Raw genomic sequence first — 26,423 nt, forward strand, 5'->3', positions numbered from 1 at the left:
GAATACTGACAGCTTTGGAGTTATGAGGTCTTGACAGTCCTGGCCGTTGAATTGATTTGTTTTTGACAGCAGTGTTCAGGAACAGGTCCCTTTTTTGGTTTTGACATCAGCTTTGGCTGTTGGTATAGATGGTTTTAATCTTTTAGCAATACTTGCAAAGCGTTGCGGGTGGGAATAGAGGTCTCGCCTGAAGGAGTTAGTGCCATAGCCCTTGTAACGGCTTCTGTTGGAGTGGAAAAATTTCTATCTTAACTAAATGGTATTGTTCACTGTAGATGTAGGGAAAACTTTTATCGTAGGTTGTACTTTTGTACACATAACAGCTTAGATTACTATCATAATGTCAAGTAAAAGTTATTGCGAAGTCTAGACATTTCATAAAGTAAAAAACATCCAGTATGTGATTTGATGTACTGATTTCATTCTTATCCAAGCTCAATAGGGGCATGGGGGGAGTTGTGAGCTAGCACAGGGGGAGCAAATTTCAGGTTGTAATGTGCATAAGCAGGTGAAAACACTTAAATCTTTACAAACTTTTAGAAAGAAGGCATAGTATGCCTGAAATTTCCCTGGATGTGAGTTAAATATTTGTCAAATGCTAAACTTCTGGTGGTAAAAGTGCTATGGCTTTCCTACTGCTTTGCTGTACAAAGGAGTGCCTATTGCATCTGCAGTCCCTGAAACTAAATTTGCTGTTTTTTCCTATCTTTCTATAATTAAAGTATTGCTGTGAGTCTTAGAATTTCCTGGCAGTCAGGCACTGCAGAATTGGTACTGGGTGCTTGCTTGTCCTCTGTACGATATGGAGATGAATGTAATTGATTTTCTTGTTATTCTTTTTTTCCCTCTCCCTTCCTTTCTACCTGACTATCATTGAGGTCAACTGGAATACTTCTCAAGTCAAGTGCAGCAGCATTCTGTCAGGAAACCACTTCTGCTTGTTCTAGTGGACGAACAGCTTGGATACTGCAATGGCCACCATTTTCAAAGTCATACAGTTTGTCTCACAGACCCTAGCATTGGGTCACCTGGTAGGTTTTTCTGTCGATGATCTATGTGCCATTGAAAGCAGTTGTTAATGTCTTTGCACACTTATTATTGTACTTATTATAATTCTTTTTTTCCCTTCCAAGCATCATCTTAATGTCTGACAGGCTCCCATTGTTGGAAACAATGGTTTTGGATGATCTACCTAACTTAAAAGATACATATGCCTCCTTGTACTCCTCAGCTATGGAAGACTTAGAGGTGGATTTTGATTCAGGACTGGAGGAAGATGAACTGAAACAGGAGGCTGCTCCTGAGGATTCCACGATCTTTGTAGCTTTTAAAGGAAATATAGGTGACAGAGACTTTGAGCAGAAGCTAGATACCATATTGGAGAATGTGCCTGGCCTTTTACACATGGGTAATGTACCTTCTTGTAATTTTTCAACTGTCCTTAAAATATTTATTTATGTAGTCAGGGTGCTTATAGAAAGAAATAGATTATATTGTTTTGGAGTTACTTAGTTTGTAATAAGATTTGTTGGGGTTATTCTTAGTGAATTTGGGAGCTGTTCTTCTCAGAGAGATAGAGTACAAGTTTCTGCAGTTGTTTTATTGTTTAAAACTGATTTCATTAGTGAGTTCATTTATTCCTGTTCAGTTCCCATGTTTTACTTGGGTTTTTTCTCTTTAATTTCCCACCGTTACACATTGCTGTGTTATGTGAAAGTTAAACCAGGCTTGTCCACACAGATGTTTTTTACTACCAAAACCATCCAGTTTAAACCACTGCAGTTCATCTGAGAATGGGTTCACTCTCAAGTAACTGTCAGTTCGAGATGTTACTGCCCCTTTGCTGCTACATTGACCTATGCTACCTGATTTTTTTATTTTTTTTTCTAATGGAGGACATGGAGTGCTCTGACGTACCCCTGTATGCCCACTGAGGTCTGGGGACAGCTATGTAGCTAGTGAGTGATAATAGGCTTTTGGGACAATAACATCTTTTACCAGCACATCTAGATCTTGAAAAAGACATCTGCCCACTGTCTGAGCGTCTTTGTAAATGGTCTTATGATGACTACTTATAGCTGGTCAGTTATGTAGTCTTGCTTGTACAAGTACAATCTTTCTTGATAGACAGCCCTCCCTTGGTAAGGGTGCAGTGTTGTGATGGTTTGGGTCAGTGTGCTTGTATCAGTGACATGCTCCCTCCGCACCGCCAGTTTCCCCAGCAGTGCCCCTCATCTGAGATTACTTGAATGGTCAGGTTAATGGCTTAATTTCTTGCCATTAGTGTAGTTTGCTATAGAAACAGTTAAAGCTGGGTGGGTTGCCTGAAGTGGGGTGGCAGGAACACATACCCGGAAGAGCCTTGGCAACTGGAACCACAGCAGTGCTGACCTGACTTGGCATGATGTCATATAACTGCAGTCTAAAAGCCACGTAATTGCCCGTACACTCTCCCTCTTTCTGCTGATGGTCATCCAAGCTTTTCATGATAACTATAGATTGCCATCCCAGCATGCTGCTCTTCTGTTGCATGGTCTTTTGAAATCACACCATACGATGAAGACTCCACCTTTCTTCTTCAGGCAGGCAGCCTTTGTGTTTAAACAAAGCTAATTTTCTAGATTAGGTTTTAAAATGTTCATTGCATTGCTCGTATTTTCAATAATGTAAAATACCTTTGACTTCTGAATAACCTATGTTATTCATATAACCTATGACTTCTGAATAACCAAACAGAATTTGTCACTTTGTTCTTTTCTTTCCTTTCCATTTTGTCCAGTTGTAGTCACTTGGGTCTGGCATCAGTTGTTGGGGTCCTTGCTGTTACCTGTCGGGGAGATAAAAAAGTTGGGATAAGACAAAAATGCTATGAAGAAATACGACTGTTTTGAGCTGTATCTTATAAACAGTTGGAAGTAGACATAAAACTAACAGATAGTTACTGGTGTAAAAGGGTATGTGTTAATACCATAGATGAATTGTGTAGTTTTTCAATGGAAATAAATCCAATCTGTAGCTGTATGGAGTTGCCTTTGTTATACAGAGGCATCTGCATGCTGGTTTGTTATAAATATTAATGGCAGGATTAATAAACATGATTGAGACCTCAGCTGAGAAAGCAGAAGGCAAATTTTTAAAATCAGTGTCAAATTAATTTGAAAATTATCCATGTGACAAGTAATTTAAACTGATGCAGAGCAAAATAGGAAATTCAGAATGTTGAGTTAGTAAATAACATTGGTTTAGACTTGGCAGATGCAATATTTGAAAAACAAGACACTCAGGTACTAATATCTAGAAATACTGAAACTGATAATGCAATTTTTATATGTAAAATAGTGGAACATTAATAACAGTAATATAGGACTGTTCAAACTTCCACAAAAAGTGGTTTTAAAACTACTCCTGTCGTGTTTCCAGCCAAAAATGTGTTTATAAGTAGGAAGAGGATGAATTTAATACCATTACTGTAGCAGCAGGAGGGACTTGGTGAATTAGTTAAGGACAAGAGATTCCTAAATATGAGTGAGTTATTGGCATTCTTAAATTACATGTTCTTCAGAATCAAAAAGTTAGCAAACTTTTAGTAAATCTGATGTTACAGTGGAGGAACTAGCTGATTAAAATTTGGGCCAATGTTTACGGGTTTCAAAGGGACTTCCTGTTCAGAAAGCTAGAAACTTGAAGCTTAGAAACCTGTATTAGGAATATACTTTTAATTATCTGTAAATGCATTTTTGTGGCAATAATTTAGGTACCACTCCAGATAAATATATCCAAGATAGCCCTACCTTTTTGCTAATTTCCACCTGTTACTTTTAAAACAATTGACCTATGTAGAAACACTCGTATGTAGAATAGGTTTTCAGAAAACCTGCAGCGTAATATTTTGCATGACTTTAATATGGTTTTTTTTGCAGTGGATTGAACATACCTATTCAGAAAAACTAAATAATATGGTAGAAATTAATTAATACTGGTAGGACTCTGTTAGCACTGGTGTTCTAAAAAGATGGTTTCACAAGCATTTGTAGAGCAAATATTTGAAGAATTAGGGTTTTGTTCTTGTAGTCAGTTTTTTCACACATCCATCTGGTTCACTAACAGATTTACTAAATCTGTTTAATTAGATATTTTTATATCTTTCCAAAGTAGTTTATCCACAGAATATTTCAAGTTTTGTCAAGTGATTGCGTTGCCTATTGCATTGGTTATCAATTGGGTAGTTTTTATGTTGCCAATTTTTGGGACATACATGAAGTGGTTTGGCAGAATCAGTCACTGTATGCCTTTGCTGGAGAAATCTCCTGTATCTGAGACTAACCACTTGATAATTTTCAAAGCCAAATAATTGTTTAATTTTTTTCAGCTGTGCTTTTTTGCCAAGTTATTTCATGATACATGTTTGAAAACTGCTTTTGCACTGACTCTGACCATTTTTTGTTTAAGAATCCAACAAGTTAAAACTGCAGAAGATAGAGCCTTGGAACAGTGTCCGCGTTACCTTCAATATACCCCGTGAAGCTGCTGAGCGGCTGCGAATTCTGGCTCAGAATAATAACCAACAGCTTCGTGACCTGGGAATTCTCTCAGTTCAAATTGAAGGTATTTCACACCTAATTCGCTTCCAAAGGCATTAAGCTAAAATATAAGTGTACTCAACATGCAACTTCGTGTACTGGGTTAATGTTGCAAAACTTCTAATTTAGTAGTTTGGAGAATGACTTCAGTGAAAAGGTGGCTCAAGACTTTTATTCTTTCAATAATAGGTTTAATAGTAAAAATGATAGCTGAAAATCCTCTGAGCATCAGGAAACCTCCTGAAAAATGTTTTTTGAGTGTTAGCTAGCAAAATGTGCCCCAATTTTTTTTTTCTCCTCATTCTTTCATATGAGGCTTTCTTAAGAACAAGTTTCAGTGGATTTCACAATTAAAATACCTATTCTGGACAGTTTTCCAAGAGCACACTCAGGATGAAAACAAGGGCATTTAATGCTTGTCATGGTGTTTGTTTTTCTGAAAATTGAAATCCAGAAGATAAGGGTAGTACGATGCATAACTATCCTTCTGAAGTGCACATTATAGGTAAAGTTTGTTCTTCCTTCCTTGACGTCTTTTAAATGTCCTTTTGAAAATGTCTGTATTCTGCTTTGCTGTATATCGTTCAGTTCACCCAAACTGTGCATTACTTTTAGGGGAAGGTGCTATCAATTTAGCTTTAGCTCAAAACAGAAGCCAAGATGTCCGAATCAATGGGCCCCTGGGAGCAAGCAACTCAGTGCGAATGGAAACGGGGTTTCCCATGCAAGGAGGACAAGGTAAATTCCTTTGGTTTTTATTTGTTTAGCTTTTTACACTTTGAACTTTGTTACTAAGCTAAGTGTAAAATTTCACTGATTATAGCAACTATTGTTTGCAGAATTATTATTGCCATTTTAATTGATGTGTGTTCTTGTTTCTGTACTGTCAAACCATGTCCCACATTATGTAAACTAAATAGTTGGCTGCTTTTTGTCCTACAAACATTGGAGTGATTTGGGTGGGGCAGATTGGTTTGGTTTGGGGGTTTTTGAGGGTTTGGTGGTTTGGGTTTTGGCAGTTTGTTGTTTTGTGGGTTTTTTGAAATAAAGACTGTTAATGCAGATGAGTCTAGTATAGTGAATTCACTTAGAAATGTCCACAAATTATCACAGTTTTCTGTTTAGCTACCTTTATGAAAATGAGCATAAGCCTTTATTCAGTGTACAATAATAAACTATGTTAGATTAAATCTATTATAATTATGGGAAGGAGGACACTGTCTTTGTTAGTTTCTGGTTTTATTTTCTGATAAACTTTTGAGATCTGATCAGAGAGAATTAATTTTCGTGGACATAATAAGTAACTTCTAACTACAAAAGTCAGATTTTATGAAGAGTTAAAAGAAAGCTACTATGTAATGTATTTTAATATCTTAGTAAATAGGATTTAAAGCAATTAAAAAAAATGGGAGCTTTTTTTGTCAGAGTTAATGTAAGATGATGAGAAGGAATGGAAAGAACATTTCACCTCTGTAGAAACCTGATTAAACACTAGTTTAATCACTGTGCGTAACAAGGAATGTAAAACATTTAAAGAAGGTTTTACTTTGAAAGTGGCTGCTCTGATCTTCACTGTGACAATCATGAGCTTCATTTCCTACCTGCAGGTCAACAATATAAATGTAAACAGTATAAACACAACAACAGTATAACCAACAGGTCAACAATATAAACCATTTTGTAAAATAGCAGTCTGTTGAAGTGAAACATTGAAATTTTTCTCTCTTATACCACCTCAGTTACTTTCTAGTATCAGCTTTTGCAAAAAACACAGTACATGTATAACTGATAAAATCTTGTCACTTGGTGACTTTAGTGGCAAGTCAGGCTCAAATAATTAATAAGTCAGTAATGTCTCCTTCTGTAACCTTTTTAAAGGTTTGGAGCTAAAGGAAAAGCTTCAGCATGACCTTAACTTGTTTGTTTTATACCAGGGAATCTAAGCCTTCAGACAGAAATGGGTCCTCAGGTTATTTCAGACAAACAGTTCTTAAAGTTTAAAGAAATGTTTTATTAACAAATAGAGTTTTTTTCTTGTAAAAAAAATAAATCTAAAATTCTTCTTTATGTAAAAACTACAAGACTTGATAATTTTTATTTTTATTTTTTAAGGTTTAATAAGAATGAGCAATGCTGCAGCTGTCATGATGTCCCAGAGTGGAAATGTGCCTTCCTCTATGGTGGCAAGTGGTGCTAGTGCTGAGCTGCAGCCAAGAACACCCCGGCCTTCCTCACAGCCAGGTGGTAAAATTTAGTCACAGTACTGATGTGAAAATGTTCTTGAATTCTTATTCTTCAGCACACAGGCTTGAGCGTGCACTCATAAGAGTACTCCAGAATTGTCCTGGAGTATTTCCCCTGCCCTTTCTGGGAGTTACTCTTTCTGAGGAACCCTCCCTGCCCCCATTAATCTGGTAAAACTTTTCAAATAATTTGGGTGTCTAATAAGTCACCAGGTTGCTTAGTATTTTGTTCAAATGCGTTGAGCAGCAGCAGTGGTATTTTTGCAGTAGAACTGTTGCGACTGAGCTTTATGTTTAGATAAAGGTGAGAGAAGGATTGATTGAATGAGGCAGATGTCTCCAGTAGGAAGCAAATGCACCAGACTGAGCACAACTGCTTTTCAGGAGGGGTAGGTAGACTGGAAGTTTAAGGATTGGGGATCTGGGGGTGTGTGAATGTTTAGAGTTTATTCTTCGCAATTCTGCCAGTGCAAGTTACTTGCATTTTGGGACTACTGAAAAAGAGAGGGGGTTATTCCTTGTTGCTGCATAAAATGATGGCAGTGCTTGCCAACTTCTGTAGATCTGTGCAGTATTTATTCTTACAGACAGCATTTTTCAGAAATGTTTTAAATACTCCAGGAATATTAGTTTATGATACTATCTGAATTTCTTGTTATGCCACTTTTTTTAACTGGTGGGGATAATAGCCCCAACAAGTGGGTTATACATACAAGCTGGGGGACGAGAGGCTGGAGAGCAGCCCCGCGGAAAGAGATCGGGGGGTTTGGGTTGATGGCAAATTGAACGGGAGTCAGCGGTGTGCCCTAGCAGCCAAAAGGGCCAGCTGTGTCCTAGGGTGCATCAGGCACAGCATCGCTAGTCAGTCGAGGGGGGTGATTGTCCCACTCTACACCGCACTGGTGTACTGGGTGCAGTTTTGGGTGCCTCAATACACAAAAGACATCAGACTGCTAGAGTGTGTCTGGAGGAGGGTGACCAAGCTGGTGAAAGGTCTCAAGGGCAAGACTTAGGAGGAGCGGCTGAGGTCACTTGGCTTGTTCATCTTGGAGAAGAGAAGGCTGAGGGGTGCCCTCATTGCAGTCTACAACTTCCTCAAGGGGGGCAGCGGAGGGGGGGTGCTGATCTCCTCTCTCTGGTGACCAGCGATAGGACACGAGGAAATGGAATGAAGCTGTGTCAGGGGAAGTTTAGATTGGACATTAGGAAAAGGTTCTTCACTGAGAGGGTAGTCGGTTCCTGGAACAGGCTCCCCAGGGAAGTGGTCACGGCACCAAGCCTGTCAGAGTTCAGGGGGCGTCTGGACGACGCTCTCAGTCATATGGTTTAGTTTTAGTCCTGTGAGAAGCAGGGAGTTGGACTCGATGGTCCTTACAGGTCCCCTCCAACTCGAGATGCTCTGTGATTCTACTATTCTAAGCATGTAGAAGGCTTACATTAGTCTGTAGCAACAAGTGTTGCGTAGCTATTGTGCTTTATTGTAGAGGTTATAAATTGATAAGACCTGGCTTCTCAGGATTCCCAAACATTTTGAAAACTTTCAGAGCATTGCCTGTTCTGTCTGTTGGAGAAATTGGAACACTGGAGCGTGAATTTTTATGCAGAGTAAGCAAATGCAAGCAAGCAATTTACCCTTTCTTGTTTTGGGGTGGGTTTTGTCTACAGTAGGTTATTTTTTTTACTTTTCTTTGCTATTTTAATAGATGCAATGGACCCACTCTTATCTGGGCTAAATATCCAGCAGCAAAATCATCCATCTGGATCTTTAGCTCCCCAGCTCCATTCAATGCAGTCAGTTCCTGTAAACAGGCAGATGAACTCAGCCAACTTTCAGCAGCTACAGCAGCAGACGCAGTTGCAGACACGTCCTCCCCAGCCACATCAGCAGCCACAGCAGGGTATTCGACCTTCATTTACTTCACCAGCACAGGTTCCAGTTCCCCCTGGCTGGAACCAGCTTCCTTCTGGAGCACTTCAGCCTCCTCCAACCCAGGGAGCATTGGGTACATTGACAGTAAACCAGGGTTGGAAAAAGGCCCCATTGCCTGGACAAATGCAGCAGCAACTTCAAGCAAGACCATCTCTAGCAACAGTACAAACTCCTACTCATCCTCCACCTCCATATCCTTTTGGAAGCCAGCAAGCGTCCCAGGCTCACTCAAACTTTCCCCAAATGAGCAATCCTGGCCAGTTTACTGCTCCTCAAATGAAAAGCCTTCAGGGAGGGCCCTCACGGGTTCCTACGCCACTACAACAACCCCACCTGACCAACAAGTCTCCTGCTTCCTCTCCCTCCTCCTTCCAGCAGGGATCTCCTGCATCATCTCCAACAGTTAACCAGACGCAGCAGCAGATGGGACCAAGGCCTCCCCAGGGTAGCACAGTTCCCCAGGGATTTCAGCAGCCTGTCAGTTCTCCTAGTCGTAATCCTATGGTGCAACAGGGGAACGTACCCCCCAACTTCATGGTGATGCAGCAGCAAAACCAAGGTCCACAAGGTTTACACCCTGGTTTAGGAGGTAAGAAGTACTGAGACCTTCTTTTATTTTAAAAAGAAAAGAAATATAAAATGGCTAGTACTAATGTTGCTGTTAGTTTTGAAAAGATCCTTTAAAAGACAGAATAAAGGCATAGATTGAGTATAAAGTGGGCATGGGTGAAATTAGCATCAGCATCACTTCATTTCTACTACCTATCTCTGTCCTGCAGCATCACAGTGATAACCTAATGGTAGACTCTGGGCCACTGCAGAAATTGCTGTATGCGATTGCTGGTTATGACTGCCAGTCATCCTCTTGACAATTCTTCTGTTGCCTTTAAGCAAGTTCAGGATACTCAGAGATGGTGTGGGGTTTTTTTTTTGGTTTGGGGTTGGTCTTTGGGAAGGGGATTTTTTTTGAGAAAGAGAGAGTGAGTGTAATAAGAACAAATGAACATTTTATTTCTCTGTTCAGCTTCCTCTGTCACTGTTTACATTTTCTACTACAGAAACGAGGCATTATTTTGCATCTTCCTTTCTAAGTTTTGGATGTCTCTTCTTGAGCCTGTCTTTATTTGTCATCAGTTTCTTCCCATATAAAAGAGGAAAGAGCTATTATTGCCGTACTGTTGTACTCCCTATTCTAAAATTAAGAGATCAAGGGGTGTTTTAATTTCCCCTTTGGCTGTGTTGTCTTTTAGTTTTCTCCTTGGACCTCCACACTCACATCTTTTACTTACTACTCCTAGAATTCTTCTCTAACAGTGAATGAATTTCATTTGTCAATCTCAGGATCTCTTTTGTGTCCTTGGTGGTTTTTTCCTCTTTTGTAGTTCTGTGCCAGACTTGTAGCACTTCTCTCTGCTCACTCATTTGTTCATCTTTCTCTGGAATGGCTGCTCTCAGATACCCATACACAAGGTCTTGCTTAAGCTTTTGAAATATTTTCTTTCTGTACTTACAAAGTATGAGCCATATTCTTTGTCCACCTACACACAGAGATATATAGATATATAGATATATATTTTCTGGTTTCTTGCATTCTCACATTGTGTGTCTGAAATCTGTCCAAAAAGCTGTAAGGAATACCCGTTTCTTGGTCTGCTGATCTGGACAAGCTTTTTGTTTTCACTCTTTGTACCATGGGCCTCATTTGAATTCAGATGAATTTTCTCAGTTTCAAGGTTCTCCTCTTCCAGACTGTTCTTAGGCTCTGCCAGTGCCCTGTACTTGGTATAGCTTATCTTGTCTCCATATGGAAGCCATTATATTTATTATTTATTATAGTCACATTTCCCTACAGTTTTGCCTCACTAGCCATATGTCCCTATCGGGAATCATTTCCTCTAGGTAGCATAGCCATGACCTCTAGATAGTACAGCCTGTGTATTCTCCTTCCTTTCTAAGTAAACCTACTACAAACAAAACCCTACTTTTTTTGAGTTAAAAATGACCCCCCAAATAAACTATCAAAATACATTATTTGGACTCACTGTAGACCTTATTGCTAAAATCGGTAATCCTGCTGTGAGCTACATCCCCAGCTGATTTAAAAAGACAGGATTCCATTGGTTTCAGTAAAGCTGTGTTGCTTCCACTTGCTGAGATTTTTGCCTGGCTTCTGTGCATGCTTATTCCTCACTGCAACAAATATGTTAATTAAATTGTAATTATGGATCTTTCAATTTTTGAGCCATCTTGTGTTATGTTAACCAAGTTATAATTACAGATCTTTCAATTTTTAAGCCATCTTGCATTTAAAGGTTTGGTGTAAATGAATACATTCAAATGCTTTCCATTTTGCCTAGTTAATTTAGCAAATCAGAATTTATATTAGATTTGGAATAGGCCAAGTTAACACTTCTTTTTTTCTCAGTTCAAGTGTGCAAAACTTTCCTGAATGTTTAGCAGAACTAAAACTAGAGTCCAGTGATGTGATGTTTCAAGAAGTATATGTTCCATATTTGCAGATGTGTTTTGTTGTTTGACCTGTAAACTTGATTATCTTGAAATATTAATTACAAACATAAGACCAGATTAATTAACACAAGCAATACAATTAAGTGTGCAAGAAAGCTATAACTGTAGAAGGAACCAAAGTCAAATTCTGGCTGTATATTGTGGGTCAGAAACATAAGGGAGGACAGGGTTGCTTCTAGGTCTGTGGCATCGTCTATTTGACAGCGAGTTAAAAAGAAGTGGGTTCTGTTAAATCCATTTATGCTGCTGCTGCTCACATTGGTAGACAGAGGGAAGGTTTTGCTCTTTGTCCCAGGGCAGCAGTGATGTTTTGATACATCAAAGGGTGGGTGTTGTGCCAGATAGGGGCCTGATAGAATTACTTGCTCTTGCAGTAAGAATAGCAGGGTTACTTGAATGAGCAGCTGTTGTGGAGGTTTTTGAGTGTCCGTACACACAGCAGCAGTGCCAAGGAGTGTGTACCTGGTGTGTTATGGTGAGAGTTGTTGAGAGGAGCGCGTCACGGTAACAAATGCAAGTTACTTGTGTTTGCGTACATGGAGTAAGTTGAGGGCCTGATTAGAGTTGAGATGCAGTAGAGAAGAAAACAGCGAACTATGTTACTTCAATTTCTAGTTTCTAAGAAGTCAAACATGGACTTTTTGCCTTCTCTGTGGGGTAAGTTTTGTATTTAAATTACAGTTTGAACTGAGTCATAGTAGTTTGTTAGGCAGAATTATTGCACACATAAGAACTATAAATGTCTTCAGTGGGTTTTGTGTATTGGCAAAAAACACTTTCTGCCTAAACCTGTAATGTAACAGTACAGACTCAAAGGTATCCTTCCTATCACAGTCCAGTTGTAGATTTTTTTCTCTTTTTTTTTAAGTCCTGTTTTCCGTACTTACTAATAAGAAAATCCTTGTGTTCAGGAATACCCAAGCGCCTCCCCCCAGGGTTCCCTGCAGGCCAGGCTAACCAGAACTTCATGCAAGGTCAGGTGCCTTCCACAGCTCCAGGAACACCAGTGAACAGTGGAGCGCCGCAGCTGCAAACTAGCCAAAACGTGCAGCACACAGGTCTGTTTGGGATGTGGTGTTCCTCAGTTTTTTCTTTTTTGTAGAAAATTACGCCCTTACTTGTGTAATACAGATACCAAAACATTAAACTCTTGTCATTAATAGGGAGTTAACTAGCTGGGGCTGCAGGGGCATTCTGTGTGTATTGCTAAATGAAGAAAAGACAAGCAGGAGGCTGCTCATGGCTTTTCAAACAACCCAGCTATTACTGACTAGGACTCTGGTGCTAGGATCCAGAAGTATCTGTTAAGAAGTGGAATGGAAGTGGCACTGAAATTTGGAGCCTAGGGGTAATGGTACAATACAAAAGGAACTTCTTTCCAGAAAAAAAAAAAAATTGTGTTATTATCTTAGAAGCACAACAACAAAATAATCTTGTTCTGCTTTGAAAAGATAATTTATTAGTTCCTTTGAAAGCTTTGGAAGTCTGCTTATCGTCAGACCTGTAAAAATTAAATCTTTAGTTCATAAATGTCTCCATTTAACAATTCTATTATTAGTCTTTTATCTGGATTATGGGTACCCTGATAATGTCATTTCATCAGTACTCTGTGTGTATTTATTTTTTAACCCGTTATAAAATAACCTCAAGGTTTGAAGCTTATTTTGGTTAGGAATTACTCTGTTGAGTTAGGTGATATTATGGAAGATTTTCAAACTTACATACAGGTAACAACTGAAATTAAATTTTTTATGTCTTCTGCAGTGGGGTACATGGGAAATACCAGTCTAAGTGTTTATTTTGAGAAGTATGATGTTCTCTTTTGACAACTGACATGTATCTGTAGCATCAAACACTGCATCACAGGACTGCAAATGTGTCAGATATTCCAGTTCATTTGAAAAGGGAGGAAAAAAATTTTGGAGTACTTACTCAACATCGAAAGTTGTGAAAACTCTTATACCATTCCAATCAGTTTCTTACTGGCAATTTTTTTTTTTTAAGGTGGCCAAGGATCTGGACCTCCTCAAAATCAGATGCAAGCACCACATGGCCCACCAAATATGGTGCAGACCAATCTAATGGGACTTCATGGAAATATGAACAACCAGCAGGCTGGTGCTAGTGGGGTGCCGCAAGTTAACATGGGCAACATACAGGGACAGCCTCAGCAAGGACCACAGTCTCAGCTTATGGGAATGCATCAGCAAATTGTATCCTCTCAAGGACAGATGGTAAACATTCAGGCTCAGGGATCGCTGAATCCTCAAAACCAGATGATACTTTCTCGAACTCAGCTCATGCCACAAGGCCAAATGATGGTGACACCACAAAACCAAAATCTTGGTCCTTCTCCTCAAAGGATGACCCCACCCAAACAGATGATTCCCCAGCAGGGACAACAGATGATGTCTACACACAATCAGATGATGGGACCTCAGGGCCAGGTCTTGTTGCAGCAAAACTCAATGATGGAGCAGATGATGACCACTCAGATGCAAGGAAATAAACAGCCTTTTAGTACTCAAAACCAGTCCAATGTTATGACGGGGCCAGCTCAACTGATGAGAGGACCAACCCCAAACATGCAAGGAAACATGGTGCAGTTCACTGGGCAGATGATGGCACAGCAAGGCCCTGTGAATGGTAATCCTTCTCAGGTTATGGGAATTCAAGGGCAAGTTTTAAGACCCACTGGACCTGGTCCTCACATATCTCAGCAACTTGGGGATACTACTACTGCAACAAATAATGATGTGAACTTGACACAGATGTTACCGGATGTTCCTGTGCAGCAGCCAAACATGGTGCCTTCTCACATGCAAGCAATGCAAGGAAACAACAATGCTTCAGGGAGTCATTTCTCTGGCCATGGGCTGCCTTTCAATACAGGGTTTAGTGGAACGCCAAATGGGAATCAGATTTCCTGTGGGCAGAATCCTGTTTTTCCTGTCAATAAAGATGTTACACTCACAAGTCCGCTCTTGGTTAACCTTCTACAAAGCGATATATCAGCAGGGCACTTTGGTGTGAACAACAAACAAAATAATCAGAATGCCAACAAGCCGAAGAAGAAGAAGCCTCCAAGGAAGAAGAAAAATAATCAACAACTAGAACAAACAACGTAGGTTTAATATTACATTGTTTTTATAAGGGGCATGGGGAGGCTCCACAGGCAACTTGTCAATATTTTTTCAGCAAGTATGGGGTGAGAAAGGACCTGTATTATTTCATATTCTAGCAGTTTCTCTCAAGAGTTAAATGATAACCCATTGGCAACTCTGCCACTGGAAAGTTCATTCAAGATTAAAAAAAAACCATGCAAACATCCCAGATCAATTATAAACCCAATTTTAATGGCACTGTTCCTTATGTTTACTGGGTAAAGGAAGTGTAGAATGTGGCACATGGTGCCACAGCCCTTGGAAGAGGAGGCTGCCTTTTTTAAGCAGCCTGACAGCCACGATCAAAGGCTGGGAAGTACTTTCAGAAGAATTAGAAGCCTCCATGTCACATGTACAGTAGAGATTTTGGGGGGGGTTGTTTCCTGAATTATATGTATATCTGGATGTGTTTCTGCCTGGAATTGAGCTGGACTTCTCTCTTAGTTGAAGCTGCAACTAGAATTTAGGGGGAGGAATCTGGTACTTCCTGGGTATGAGGATAACAGGCCCAAGCAGTGGTGGTCTTCCTGGCCTAGGAGAGATTAGGATGGAAAAAAAACCCACAACTCCTGAGAGGGAAGAGGCAAATGGGTAATATTGAGAGATGAATGAATGTACCTGTTGAGTGGAAATATGAGATTGCTGAATCCTTTCATTCCTCTTTGGCCAGCGTATTCTTCGTTGACCAGCTGTCCTATAACCTTTTGCTGTTGACAGTCTACTAATACCAGCACAGGGTGGTAGACTAGTGCTGCTGTACCATTATTTAGCTAAAATGGTAAAGGCAGATATGCTATATCTAATTATTCTGATGCTGCAGATGAGCCACAGGGGCATTGACAGAAATCCATCTGATGGAACATCTGGGGATTGTTTCCAGTTTGCTTTAGAAAAAATGGAAAAACTCTGCACAGAAAATTATAACCCAAGAATATCGAAATTCCAAAGTTAAATTCTTAAACAAACAAAAAGGTAGCAAAGGCACATTAAGCTACTAGTGTGGCTCTGGTTCCACCAGTCCCAATCCTTTGAATAATCATTGCAAGTCTTTAACCTGAAGTTTATGCCACCTTTTCCAGGGACAGATGTCCAGTTCAGTGCAAAGAGTGGATGGCATTCAAGTACTAAGCAACTGTTCGATATTTTATTTTTTCCCTTGGTTATTCAGTGCGTAGCCACAACCTGCATTTTATGCACAATGTCAAGATTCCTTCATGAAAATGGAATTAATTTTCTCATGGACATTTTAGTTCTGGACTGAAACAACTCGCATTATCTATAGCAAGTGATCTTCTGTGACAATTGTTAATTGGTTTAACTAGTACTAAAATAAAATGCAGGAGCTGTTACATGCATTTTACAGATGCAGAAATGCTGCATAGCAAAGATAATGCAAAAATGCTAATATAATAGGCCTTGAAAAAAGTCTTTCAAATACCTGCTATATAATTATATATGGTCCTGGTATGGCTTATCAGCTCAACACTGCTGCAGAACAGGCCATGTGATTTCAGATTAAATCTGAAGGAGTGAACAGTCTATGGCCAGCTGTGAAAACCTGGTTAAAGTAACTCACCTAGAACCAAGTGGCCAATGTGTGATTAGACTGCAATGTTGGGGTGATTTGGAAACTGAGATACCAGCTTGTCTCTTGCAGTGCCTGACTTGTTAAACTTCATCAGCTTCTGCAATGTGTAGAACAGGGATCATTCATGCCCAGGTGGGCAGCTACGGACAGCCACGATCCGTGCAGCTGCAGTGCTGCCACAAGGAGCAGGGCAGGCCTGTAGGGAAGGCCATAGGTGTTGATGTGCTGAGCTTTCTAGTTTTGATAGTCTTTGGCTCTGTGGAAGGGAGATACATGAGGGCATATAGGTGTCTTAATTTTGCCATTCCAGAAATCTTAAATGCAAGTAATTTGGCAGGAGCAGTTTGTAACGGTATATTGCACAAGGTAGTGTTGTGTGGTCCAGTTGTAAAGAATAGTAGTAGCATAATGGTAGAATGTGCATCTTCTTGCTTTTGATACATTAGATCCTGCAGAGAGTCTCAAATAAATAACAAGCAGATACTTTCCTGTTTGTTGTTCACCTGACATTTAAAGCTATCCAGATGTCTTTCAAACAATAGCAATGTCTTATTTTTCTTTGTATCAAAAACATTCATGTTGCATAGCTGCTACCCAACAGCAATTTGTATAGTACCAGAAGGCACTGCTGATAATTTGCAGTGAAGTAAAATATGCAAACCTTGTATCACTATTAGTCATCTGCATCTTTCATGGAAAGTGGGGGTTTTTTGCCCCAAACCAAAGACAAAAATGGCCTTGTATTTCTAGGTAGGAAAGATCTGGTGCTATGTGAAGGAAAAAAAAAAAAAAAAAAGCTTCAATTTTAAATAGGTTCCAATAAAATAATAGTAACTACTACCGTAGTGAGCTGTCTTGCCATGGAAATGACAGAGGATTCAGAGGGAGCACTCTCTTCTGAAAAGAAAAGCCTTGTTAGGATTTTGTTTTCATTGGTCTTACTGATGATCACCCAGCTTCAGTGTGGCCTGGGAATATCAAGAAACAGATATATAAAGCTCTCCTCTGAGCTTACAAAGCCCCACAAGACTATTTGTTCATTAAAAAGTTTTCACAACAAAAGAAGCCTAAATTACAGCTTGTCTATTGAGCTATGACAACTCAAAAAGAATTCCTAACTCTTAAACCAGGCTTTTAATCAGATATTGGCGTACTTAACAAAGGAAATACCACTTTGTACTTATTCTATCACTTAAATTTTCAGTGAACATTCTCTTGCGATTGCTACCTGCAGAATGCTGTTTTGGCACCTGATATGGATTAGCATTTTGTTTCTTAATGGGCTGTATATTAATCACTTTATTCTTGTAGGAGCATTAAGAAGGGAGCTATCCTTAAAAATATTTTTTGAGGTTATACTCCAGCAAAAGGAGGGTGACTGCTATGAGAACTGGCTGCAATACCTTCCTGCCTCATTTGCTCTTGGCTTCCCTAGCATTGTTAGGCAAGCTCAGCATTTTCCTCTCTTGGAACAGCTGATTCTTTTAAATTTGATTTGGATCACTTTCTTCTGCGTCAGAAGCAAACAGGATGCTTTTCACTTCGGCTTCTTCTCTGTCATTCTTCCTTAGAAATTTTAGAATTCAGAGCAGCAAACCTTATGTAGAAATGCAGCTAATTTGATAAACATGCTCAAAATGATTCGGTTTTTTTTCTTAGAAATAATTTCTGAGATGTAATAATATAATAACAAAAGTACCTTTAGCAAATATGGTTTGTAGACTGAGCCATATTGGAATGTATGTAGGATAAGTGAGCTATTGAAAGAGTTTATTCATCTGAGTCTAAAATAGTTTTAAGGGTTTGCTTAATTGAGGAACTTGTCTTGGTTTTCATTCCAATGCTATTTTGGAAAAGTAGGTTGTTTAAAAGTGCGTCTGTTTTCTGAACTTGAAGACTATAGGTAAGGGGGTGTAAACTGAGAAAAAGATGCTAGAGGAAATGTGATTGTAGATAAAACATGTTAGTTAATTCTATTAAATACATGCACAAACAAACAGTTGTTTAATGTTCCCCTGTGCACAGACCGTAAACATCATGTACAGCTAGAACAGAAATAATACACTTGGTGAAATCACTGCTGGCATTCAGATTTGCAGTATCCAGTGTGAAGTGTGATGTGCAGCTGGTGAACAGCACTGCAGGACAAAGAAATTTTTCTCAACCAGATTTAGAGAGCTTTTAACTCCAGGTCTGGAGGTGACAGTCCCCCTGTACACATGGGAAATGAAACTCATTTAGCATCAGAGGACGAGTGCCTTTCTATAAAAGCAGCAGTTGTTGCAGAGCATTGTACTGTGTCGGCAGGGCTGGTTCTGCTTGCATCTGTACTGTAATTTTATTTTTGCACACCTTATTTCAGCATCTGCAGTCCTTTTTGGTTTGGGGGGGTGGAGAGGGGGTGTTTTGGTTATTTTTTGTCTTCTGGAGTTCTGTCTCCAGTCTGACGAGGGATTTTTTATCTGAAGAATGTGCTTGAGAATGCCACTGGTGGAGCAAAGGGTTCACTTATGACTATCCATACTGTATGTAATGTGCAGTTGGTATTTTGGGGTTGGTTTTTTTTTTTTTACATCCAGAGAAAAAGGAAAGAAAAAAAAATACAGAATATTTGTCCCCCTCACACAACCTTCTCATCTTGCTTGTTATTCGTATTCAGAATTTGGGGGGTTTTGATGGGTGGTGGTTGCTAAATATGCCCAGTGAATTTCAGCTACCTTCAAAATTCAAGTTATGTTTAAGTTTTCCAGCGATTACCGTAGTAGTCTTTCCTATAATAACTGCTCTTCTTTGCTAGCAAACAAAACTCATGTCTGTTTTGCAAGGTTTGTACATTTTGCCTGATTAGACCCATCTGGCAGGAGATGTTTTCTAAGATCGATTTTGCACCATGATTGTTTTCTAGGTTAAACCTGTTTGCAGTGATGCTCTGCATTGGCTTTTATCTAATCTTTAACTGTAGCATTTTTAATCTCCCACCATTATTGAGAAATAATAAATGGCAAAATTACAAATTTAAGATTGTATTCACAATTTTAGGCAGTTATTCCAGTTATTTGCTGGCACCTACATCAAAGGCTGCAGCTCCTCTGGGTGATACTGCTGCCAGAATTTTTGTTCCTTTGTGGCTGCTAATACAATGCTTCTGGGGCACGTGTATGTATTTTGCCAATTTTCATCAAATTTATTGGTGGAGGCATGTAAGCCTACAACAACTGCATCACAAAAATTGGTGGTGTGCTGGATTAGACAAAAGGTATAACTCTAACTACTTTCTTTGGCAATACTTGTCCGCTCAGCAGCAGTGCTTGGAACGGTTCTGTTGTTTGCCCCATTTCTTACCTTTCTTCTCTCTTGGCTTATGTTCTCCCTAGTTTTGACCTGTGAAAGTTCAGGGACTTTTCAAGTCACACACTCCTTTTTGAACATTGGTTGGGTACTTAATAGCACATTAGGACAGGCCTGGGTCTCTCCATGTCAGCTGTACAGATGCCAGAAACTGTTACTCTCGAGTAAAATTAAATAAGGTAGATCTCTTCACCTTTACATACTTCAAATTCTTATTTTGCTGAAAATTTCTTTTGTCCTTGGCATTTCTGCTTTATTCTGTCTCTGTTTGTTGGCAGTGGGCTTATTTTGATGTCTTTAATTTTAACTCGGAGCTTTTACTATGTAGATCTCCCTACAGCCTCCATATATTCATGAAGCCGATAAGCAGTTAAGGTCTTTTACTCTTCATCCGTCTTTATCTTACATTCTCTGACCATATATATTGATAGCTACGGAAACTTGTTTTTTCGAAGTCTACAAAAGCTGTCTTGATTCAATGGAAGTATTAGGTGTTCAATCTGAACAATTTTAAATGGTCCTAGAGAGTCTCCTGGAGCATGAAGTACCCCTGGAGAAAGACTTGGGAGTACTGGTGGATGAAAAACTGAATATGAGCTGGCAGTGTGCACTTAACAGCCCAGAAAGCCAACTGTATCCCAGCCTGTATCAAATGAAGCATGGCCAGCAGGTCAAGGGAGGGGATTCTGCCCCTCTACTATGCTCTGGTGAGACCCCACCTGCAGTACTGCATCCAGCTCTGGGGTCCCCAGGATAAGAAAGACATGGACCTGCTTGAGCAGGTCCAGAGGAGGGCCATGAAGATGACCAGAGGGCTGGAGCACCTCCCGTATGAGGACAGGCTGACAGAGTTGGGGTTGTTCAGCCTGGAGAAGAGGAGGCTGTGGGGAGGCCTTACAGCAGCTTTCCAGTACCAAAAGGAGGCCTACAGGAAAGATGGGAAGGGAGTCTTTATCAGGGAATGTAGTGATAGGATTGAGGGGTAATGGTTTTTAACTGAAAGAGGGTAGATTTAGATTAGACATTAGGAAGAAATTCTTTACCATGAGGGTGTTGAGGCAGTGGACCAAGTTGCCCCGAGAGGTTGTGGATGCCCTATCCCTGGAATTGTTCAAGGCCAGGCTGGATGGGGCTTTGAGCAACCTGGTCTAGTGGAAGGTGTCCCTGCCCATGGCAGGTGAGTTGGAACTAGATGATCTTTAAGGTCCCTTCCAACCCAAACCGTGCTGTGATCACTTACAGAGCCTCAGGTATCCCACAGAGGTCTGTGCTCTGGCGGGTGACTTACAATGTCTGACACGTCAGTGTGGTTTTGCTGTGATGTTAACAGAGGTCTCTGATACCCTGAGCTAGTCACTTCTGGGTACAATACTGGAAGAAATGGTGCTACCATTAAAATAAATGCCTGTGCATCTACCTGTGATACTTACTAATCTATACAGATGTCACAGCAGTATTAGAGAGAAGCCTGTTTATTTTAAATATATTTATCTATATCATTTGGAATATCCATTGGCATTCTCTTGGTTATAAAACTCAGATTCAAGGTAGAAACAAAGGAAAGAAATGTTTAAGATCAATAGAGCACCAGGCAACTTGTCTTTTCGGTCGTATTTAAGGCACAGGAGTGACTGTCAGCAGACGTAGGCTCTGTGTTCACATTTGTCATGTTATGCCAGAGGTAGCGGTGCATTTTAGTGAGTTACTTGCTGGTCTGTGAAAAATGCTAGGAATTAATTACTTGAGTACTTAGTTATGGAAGCAGAAGTCAAACACTGATGTGAGGGCTGGATCTTAACTGCAATTATTTTTCTTTCAGTTCTTCAGAACCACGTCCAGCTGGCCTGGAGGAGAGTGATCAGTCATCGATGTCTGGAGAACAAGGAATGAATTTAGATAATTCAGGCCCTAAACTTTCAGATTTTGCAAGTAGGCCACCAGGTACTAGGATTTTTGTGTGTATTATCTGAATGTAATAACTATAGGAGAGCTTTTAACTGATCTTTGTGACAGTTCTATTTTATTTGTGTTATCACACATTCAAGTCCAAAGCTTTTTTTTCCTCCTAGTAACTAATTGGTACCATTGTTTAACTGTTTTCTTTGAATTAGCTCAAAATGAAGAGGTGGCCACATTCTCATGTATCATCCTGCAGATACCATAGTCAATACTGTAGAGTTATTCAGCAATAACATAATTGGTAAAAATTTCTGTATTTCTAGCTGTAGCACAGACTGATGCCTTAAAAAATTTAGCATTAACCAATGGCTGATTTTTTAGAGTTAAGAAATAGAGGTTGCAGTTGGAATTATCCTTTGCATGTAGGGAGGATTAAATCCAAAGTCCACAAAGGAATTTACATTATGAACCAGACAGGTGATTCTTAGCACCGTTTTTGGCCAGGTAATACATGACAGATTCTACTTTGTACACTAGAAAATGTCAGACCTGTAGCAGGTATGCTAGTCCATGTCCCACAGGGCCGGTCAAATTTTTAGTTTGTTTTAAGGAATGATAATTAGTGAAAGTCCAACTCTGCATTTGTAAGTGAAAGTAAGCCCATGGACAGCTGCAGAGACTTTTCAGGTGACATGAATCTGGAGCTAGTAGCTGATATGATACACTAAGAGATCTCCAATTAAGTGTCATGCAAGTCATTCACACATTAAGTAAAAATATTTTTAAGAATTAAGTAAAATCTTTGTCCTTATTTGTAAAGCCTGTTTCATTAATGTGGCTCTTCCATAAGATAAACAGGTTCCTGGCTATACTTTCTATCTGTCTGATCCTGTTTGTTACAGGAATTTTGCTTTCTCTGATCCTTGTTTGGTTTTAATGAATGTATCATCTTGTCATCTTAGGTTATCCATCTCAGCCGGTGGAACAAAGACCACTTCAGCAGATGCCACCTCAACTCATGCCACATACACAGCAGCCACAGCAGCAGCAGCAGCCACAGCCACCACCACAGCAAGCCCAGGCACCACCACAAACACCACAGCAACAGCAGCAGATGATGATGATGCTTATGATGCAGCAGGATCCCAAATCAGTCAGGCTTCCTGTACCACAAGGAGTTCACCCACCTAGAGGGCCTCTGAATCCAGATGCTCAACGAATGCCAATGCAGCAAAGCAGTAACATGCCAGTAATGGTTAACCTCCAAGGTCCTGGATCAGTGCCTCCATCTCCTGATAAACAAAGAATTTCCTTGCCAGGCAATCCTCCTCTGGGAAATAATGCAAGAAAAATGGTTTATCAAGATAATGTACAGAATCCTTCCAGCTCACCCCTTGGAGAGGTTTCATCAGTATCCTCCCTTCCAGAAGGAGGTGGAGCTGAAGGCCCCCCAGCATCAGTAGCTCAGAATAATTTGACATCTCATTTAGTAGTTTCACAGAACCAATTAATGATGACGGGACCCAAACCTGGACTGTCTCCACTTTCAACTGCACAAGGTGCAAGTCCCCAGCAGCAGTCTAATTCTCTGCCTAGTGCTCTTACACACCATTTTCCAAATGTTGCCACCCCATCACAAACTTCAAGGCCTAAAACCCCAAACAGAGCAAGCCCAAGGCCATACTATCCTCAGACTCCTAATAATCGTCCGCCTAGCACAGAACCATCAGAAATTAGCTTGTCTCCAGAGAGACTCAATGCTTCTATAGCTGGTCTGTTCCCTCCCCAGATTAATATTCCTTTACCTCCCAGGCCTAATCTCAATAGAGGATTTGATCAGCAGGGTCTTAATCCCACTACTTTGAAGGCCATTGGACAAGCCCCATCAAATCTCACAATTAACAATCAGTCTAGTTTTGCTGCTCCACAGTCACACAAATTGGAAGGCGTGGTCATTAATTCAGGAAAACAAACCAACACTGGAGGAACAAAGAGAGCAAGTCCAAGCAATAGTCGAAGGTCTAGTCCTGGATCCAGTAGGAAAACTACACCAAGCCCTGGCAGACAGAATTCAAAAGCAGCTAAATTATCATTGACAACTCAGCAGAACCCATCTCTCTTGCAGAACATGGAATTACAAAGAAATATGATGGCTGGTCCCTCTTCTTTGCCGACACCTGTGACTACAAGTTTTCAAAATAATAACATGCTAAGTAATCAGAATCCTGCTATTTCTGCACCTGCTATGACTGGCATTCCTGAAGACAATAAAGAGAGCCTTAGTGTGCCTCAAGATAATGAGTGTCAAAGTGCACAAGGTGTCCAAGGTAACAAAGACCAGCCGAGTATTGAACTAAAAGGTATCCCTACTCCTGAAATGAAAATGTTGGTTTCAGAAGAACAGTCAAAAAAAGATGGGCAAGCCTTAGACACCAGTAAGCTTCCAGTCATGGAGGAAAGTAAAACCATGGTATCTCCAGCTATGAGGGAGGCACCAACTTCTTTAAGTCAACTTCTTGATAATTCTGGAGCTCCTAATGTAACCATTAAGCCCCCTGGGCTGACTGGTCTTGAAATGGCACCGATAGTCACTACTGGTGAGGAGCTAAAGAAGATAGCTGTCATTCCTCCACTACAAGATTCATCCTTGAGCAAAGAGCCATCTAATTCACTTAGCTTGCCTCAAAATAATGAGCCCTGTTCAAATCCAGGGCACCAGGAACTGGGAGAAATGAACTCAAATGTTGCACAGAGTGTTCCTCCAGTAATGCAAAGGCCTGTCAGCTCTTCTATTTCAGGTTCTTTACCCCCCAACCAGATAACAGTTTTTGTAACTTCAAACCCTATTACATCTTCTGCTAATACATCAGCACCGTTGCCATCTCACTTGCAACCTGCGTTGGTGTCGACTGTTGTCACAATGCCCAACGTAGGGAGCAAAGTTATGGTTTCTGAGGGACAGTCAGCAGTTCAGTCTAACTCCCGGCCACAGTTCATTACACCCGTTTTTATAAACTCATCGTCAATAATTCAAGTTATGAAGGGCTCTCAATCAAGTACGATTCCAGCAGCCCCAATGACTTCTAACTCTAGTCTAATGCCTCAGTCAGTTGCGGTTGTTGGTCCTTTGCACATACCGCAGAATATAAAGTTCTCTGGGCCCGCTCCTCCCAGCACATCGTCCAGCAGTCCTGTTTCTAGTATTCCCACCAGCAGGCCACTGGTTCTTAATCCCTTGGCACCTCCTATTCAGCTGTCTTCTCCTGCTACAACTTCTTCCAATGTTCCTTCACATCCTCCTGCTCAGCAAGTCAAAGACTTCAGCCCAGAGGAGACCACTTCTCAAAGTGGTGGGTCAAGCGACCAGGGCTCTGTTACAGCAATGCAGTCTGGACCTGTGGTTTCACCTCTTCTTACGAGTAGTCCAGGATCTGGGAACAGACGCAGTCCTGTTTCTTCGAGTAAGGGAAAGGGAAAAGTAGACAAGATTGGCCAACTCTTGCTGACTAAAGCATGCAAGAAAGTCACTGGCTCCCTTGAGAAAGGGGAAGAGCAATATGCTTTGGATGGAGAAGCAGAAGGTCAGGGACTAGAAATGTCAGTCCCAAATAGTTTGGGAACAGAGCAATCACCAGCAGAACTAGATAATAAAACTGTGACACCTCCAGCACCCAGTCTTATAAAACAGAGCACTTCTGGGGCTGGCAGTTCGAGTGTCAGCACTGCGGCTGCTGCTCCTGCCTCTGCATCTCCAAGCGTACCAACAAGCACTCCTCCTACGAGCGTCCTGTCGGTTGTAACCACTCTTGCAGTCCCAGACCCCGTGCCTGCAGCACCAAGCACTAATGGTAGTAACCACAGCAGTTTACCAGCTGAGCAAACTGGGGTTGGTGTGGTGGAGGAAAAAGCAGGAGCACATCAGGAACTGCTACAAAGTACAGGTAAGTCCAGTGCTACCCTGCGTAAGTAGAAGAAACAAGATTGCTTTTGTTAACTTCCTAGGTGCTTTTTTCCATTAACATAATAAAATTTAGACACTGTAGGCAAGGCCAACAACTGCTTTTTTGTTTCTAATATCCGAGTGACACAGGCTTGTATTTCACTGAGATTCACGTTTCAGATGTTTTATTTCAGTTTCCACTTACTGCTTAGATGGGGTATTTGTCATGAACATATGATGTAGTAACAGAGAAGTGACTTCATGTAACTCTTAGAATTAAGGAGAAAATGTGGATGTATCAGTAATGACAAAAGTAGTACTTAAGGTGCCTTTTATACTGTTAGATATACTAGTATTCTGCTTCAGTCTTGCCAGACTTTTCATTTTTGTAACTTATTTCGATTTATTGACTTAATTATGATATTTTGAGTTAATCCTAATAATACTAGTTCCCTTTTTGAATAACCTTAACCCTCTAAGGAAATAGCTGAACAACCTCCAGAAGAAAAAGAAACGCCAAAACCCCTTATGTCTAGGGAAGAATTAAAATGCTCATTTCAGAGACATACCTGAAAAAGTTATTATAAGTGAATTGTGTCCAATTCAAAAACATAAAATACCTTCACGTCTGAACTGTATTCTCCTTTACCATTTTAATTTGAGCATCTGACAGACTTTATTTATGACATTGCTGCTATTTCTTGATGCTGTTTTTAATCTATTGAAAATGGTGTGGAAATAAACCATCACTCTTGAAGTAAGCTGTCCGAATATCCATTGTGCTTTACATCATGAGTTTAGACACAAAAGATAAAATCATGGAAGATAAAATCCACAGAAGTCAGTGGAACTGAGAAGTTCAGCTTGAATGTGACTTTCCCTGTGGCTATTAGGTTGTTGTAGCTGTATGCCACTAGAAAATGGAAATTATTACTTTGAGCTTCACAGAAAGAATTCTGGTTTGTAAGGAGAAAAATGGAAGTGGATATTCTTTAAACAGGAATGTTTAACTTTTTATCTTGATGTTCTTTGTAAATTCATTATGACGTATAAGAGGAGACTAGAAAGCATTAGCCCAACAAGAATGGTTTTTCCATCTTATTTTTTTAACTTGGCAACCTAAGAAATGTTAAGTCACATGATCTTATTGCTAAAGGACTTCGAGGGAGCCTCTGGAGCATATTTTGCCCTCTTGCAATTTA

General features: G+C 40.2%; 1 protein-coding gene across 10 annotated transcripts in view; it reads left to right on the top strand.

Moving 5' to 3' along the window:
• NCOA6 (nuclear receptor coactivator 6) overlaps positions 1-26,423 on the top strand; it is a 40,223-nt gene that overhangs the window by 4,712 nt on the left and 9,088 nt on the right. For 5 of the 10 annotated variants that reach the window (XM_009921874.2, XM_069808235.1, XM_069808218.1 and 2 more), the window contains 10 exons: positions 879-1,031; positions 1,134-1,408; positions 4,450-4,605; positions 5,196-5,318; positions 6,693-6,821; positions 8,527-9,342; positions 12,194-12,340; positions 13,287-14,406; positions 21,202-21,323; positions 22,244-25,222. In XM_009921874.2, coding sequence (XP_009920176.2) covers positions 1,144-1,408; positions 4,450-4,605; positions 5,196-5,318; positions 6,693-6,821; positions 8,527-9,342; positions 12,194-12,340; positions 13,287-14,406; positions 21,202-21,323; positions 22,244-25,222 — 5,857 coding nt within the window. In that variant the 5' untranslated portion in view covers positions 879-1,031; positions 1,134-1,143. Of the gene's footprint in view, positions 1-878; positions 1,032-1,133; positions 1,409-4,449; positions 4,606-5,195; positions 5,319-6,692; positions 6,822-6,860; positions 7,213-7,253; positions 8,429-8,526; positions 9,343-12,193; positions 12,341-13,286; positions 14,407-21,201; positions 21,324-22,243; positions 25,223-26,423 lie in introns of those variants that run through there. The other 5 variants (XM_069808250.1, XM_069808285.1, XM_069808244.1 and 2 more) reach the window with 5 other exon arrangements.

The sequence above is a fragment of the Haliaeetus albicilla genome, chromosome 2 (genome assembly GCF_947461875.1).
Source record: "Haliaeetus albicilla chromosome 2, bHalAlb1.1, whole genome shotgun sequence".
Classification (NCBI taxonomy): Eukaryota; Metazoa; Chordata; class Aves; order Accipitriformes; family Accipitridae; genus Haliaeetus; species Haliaeetus albicilla.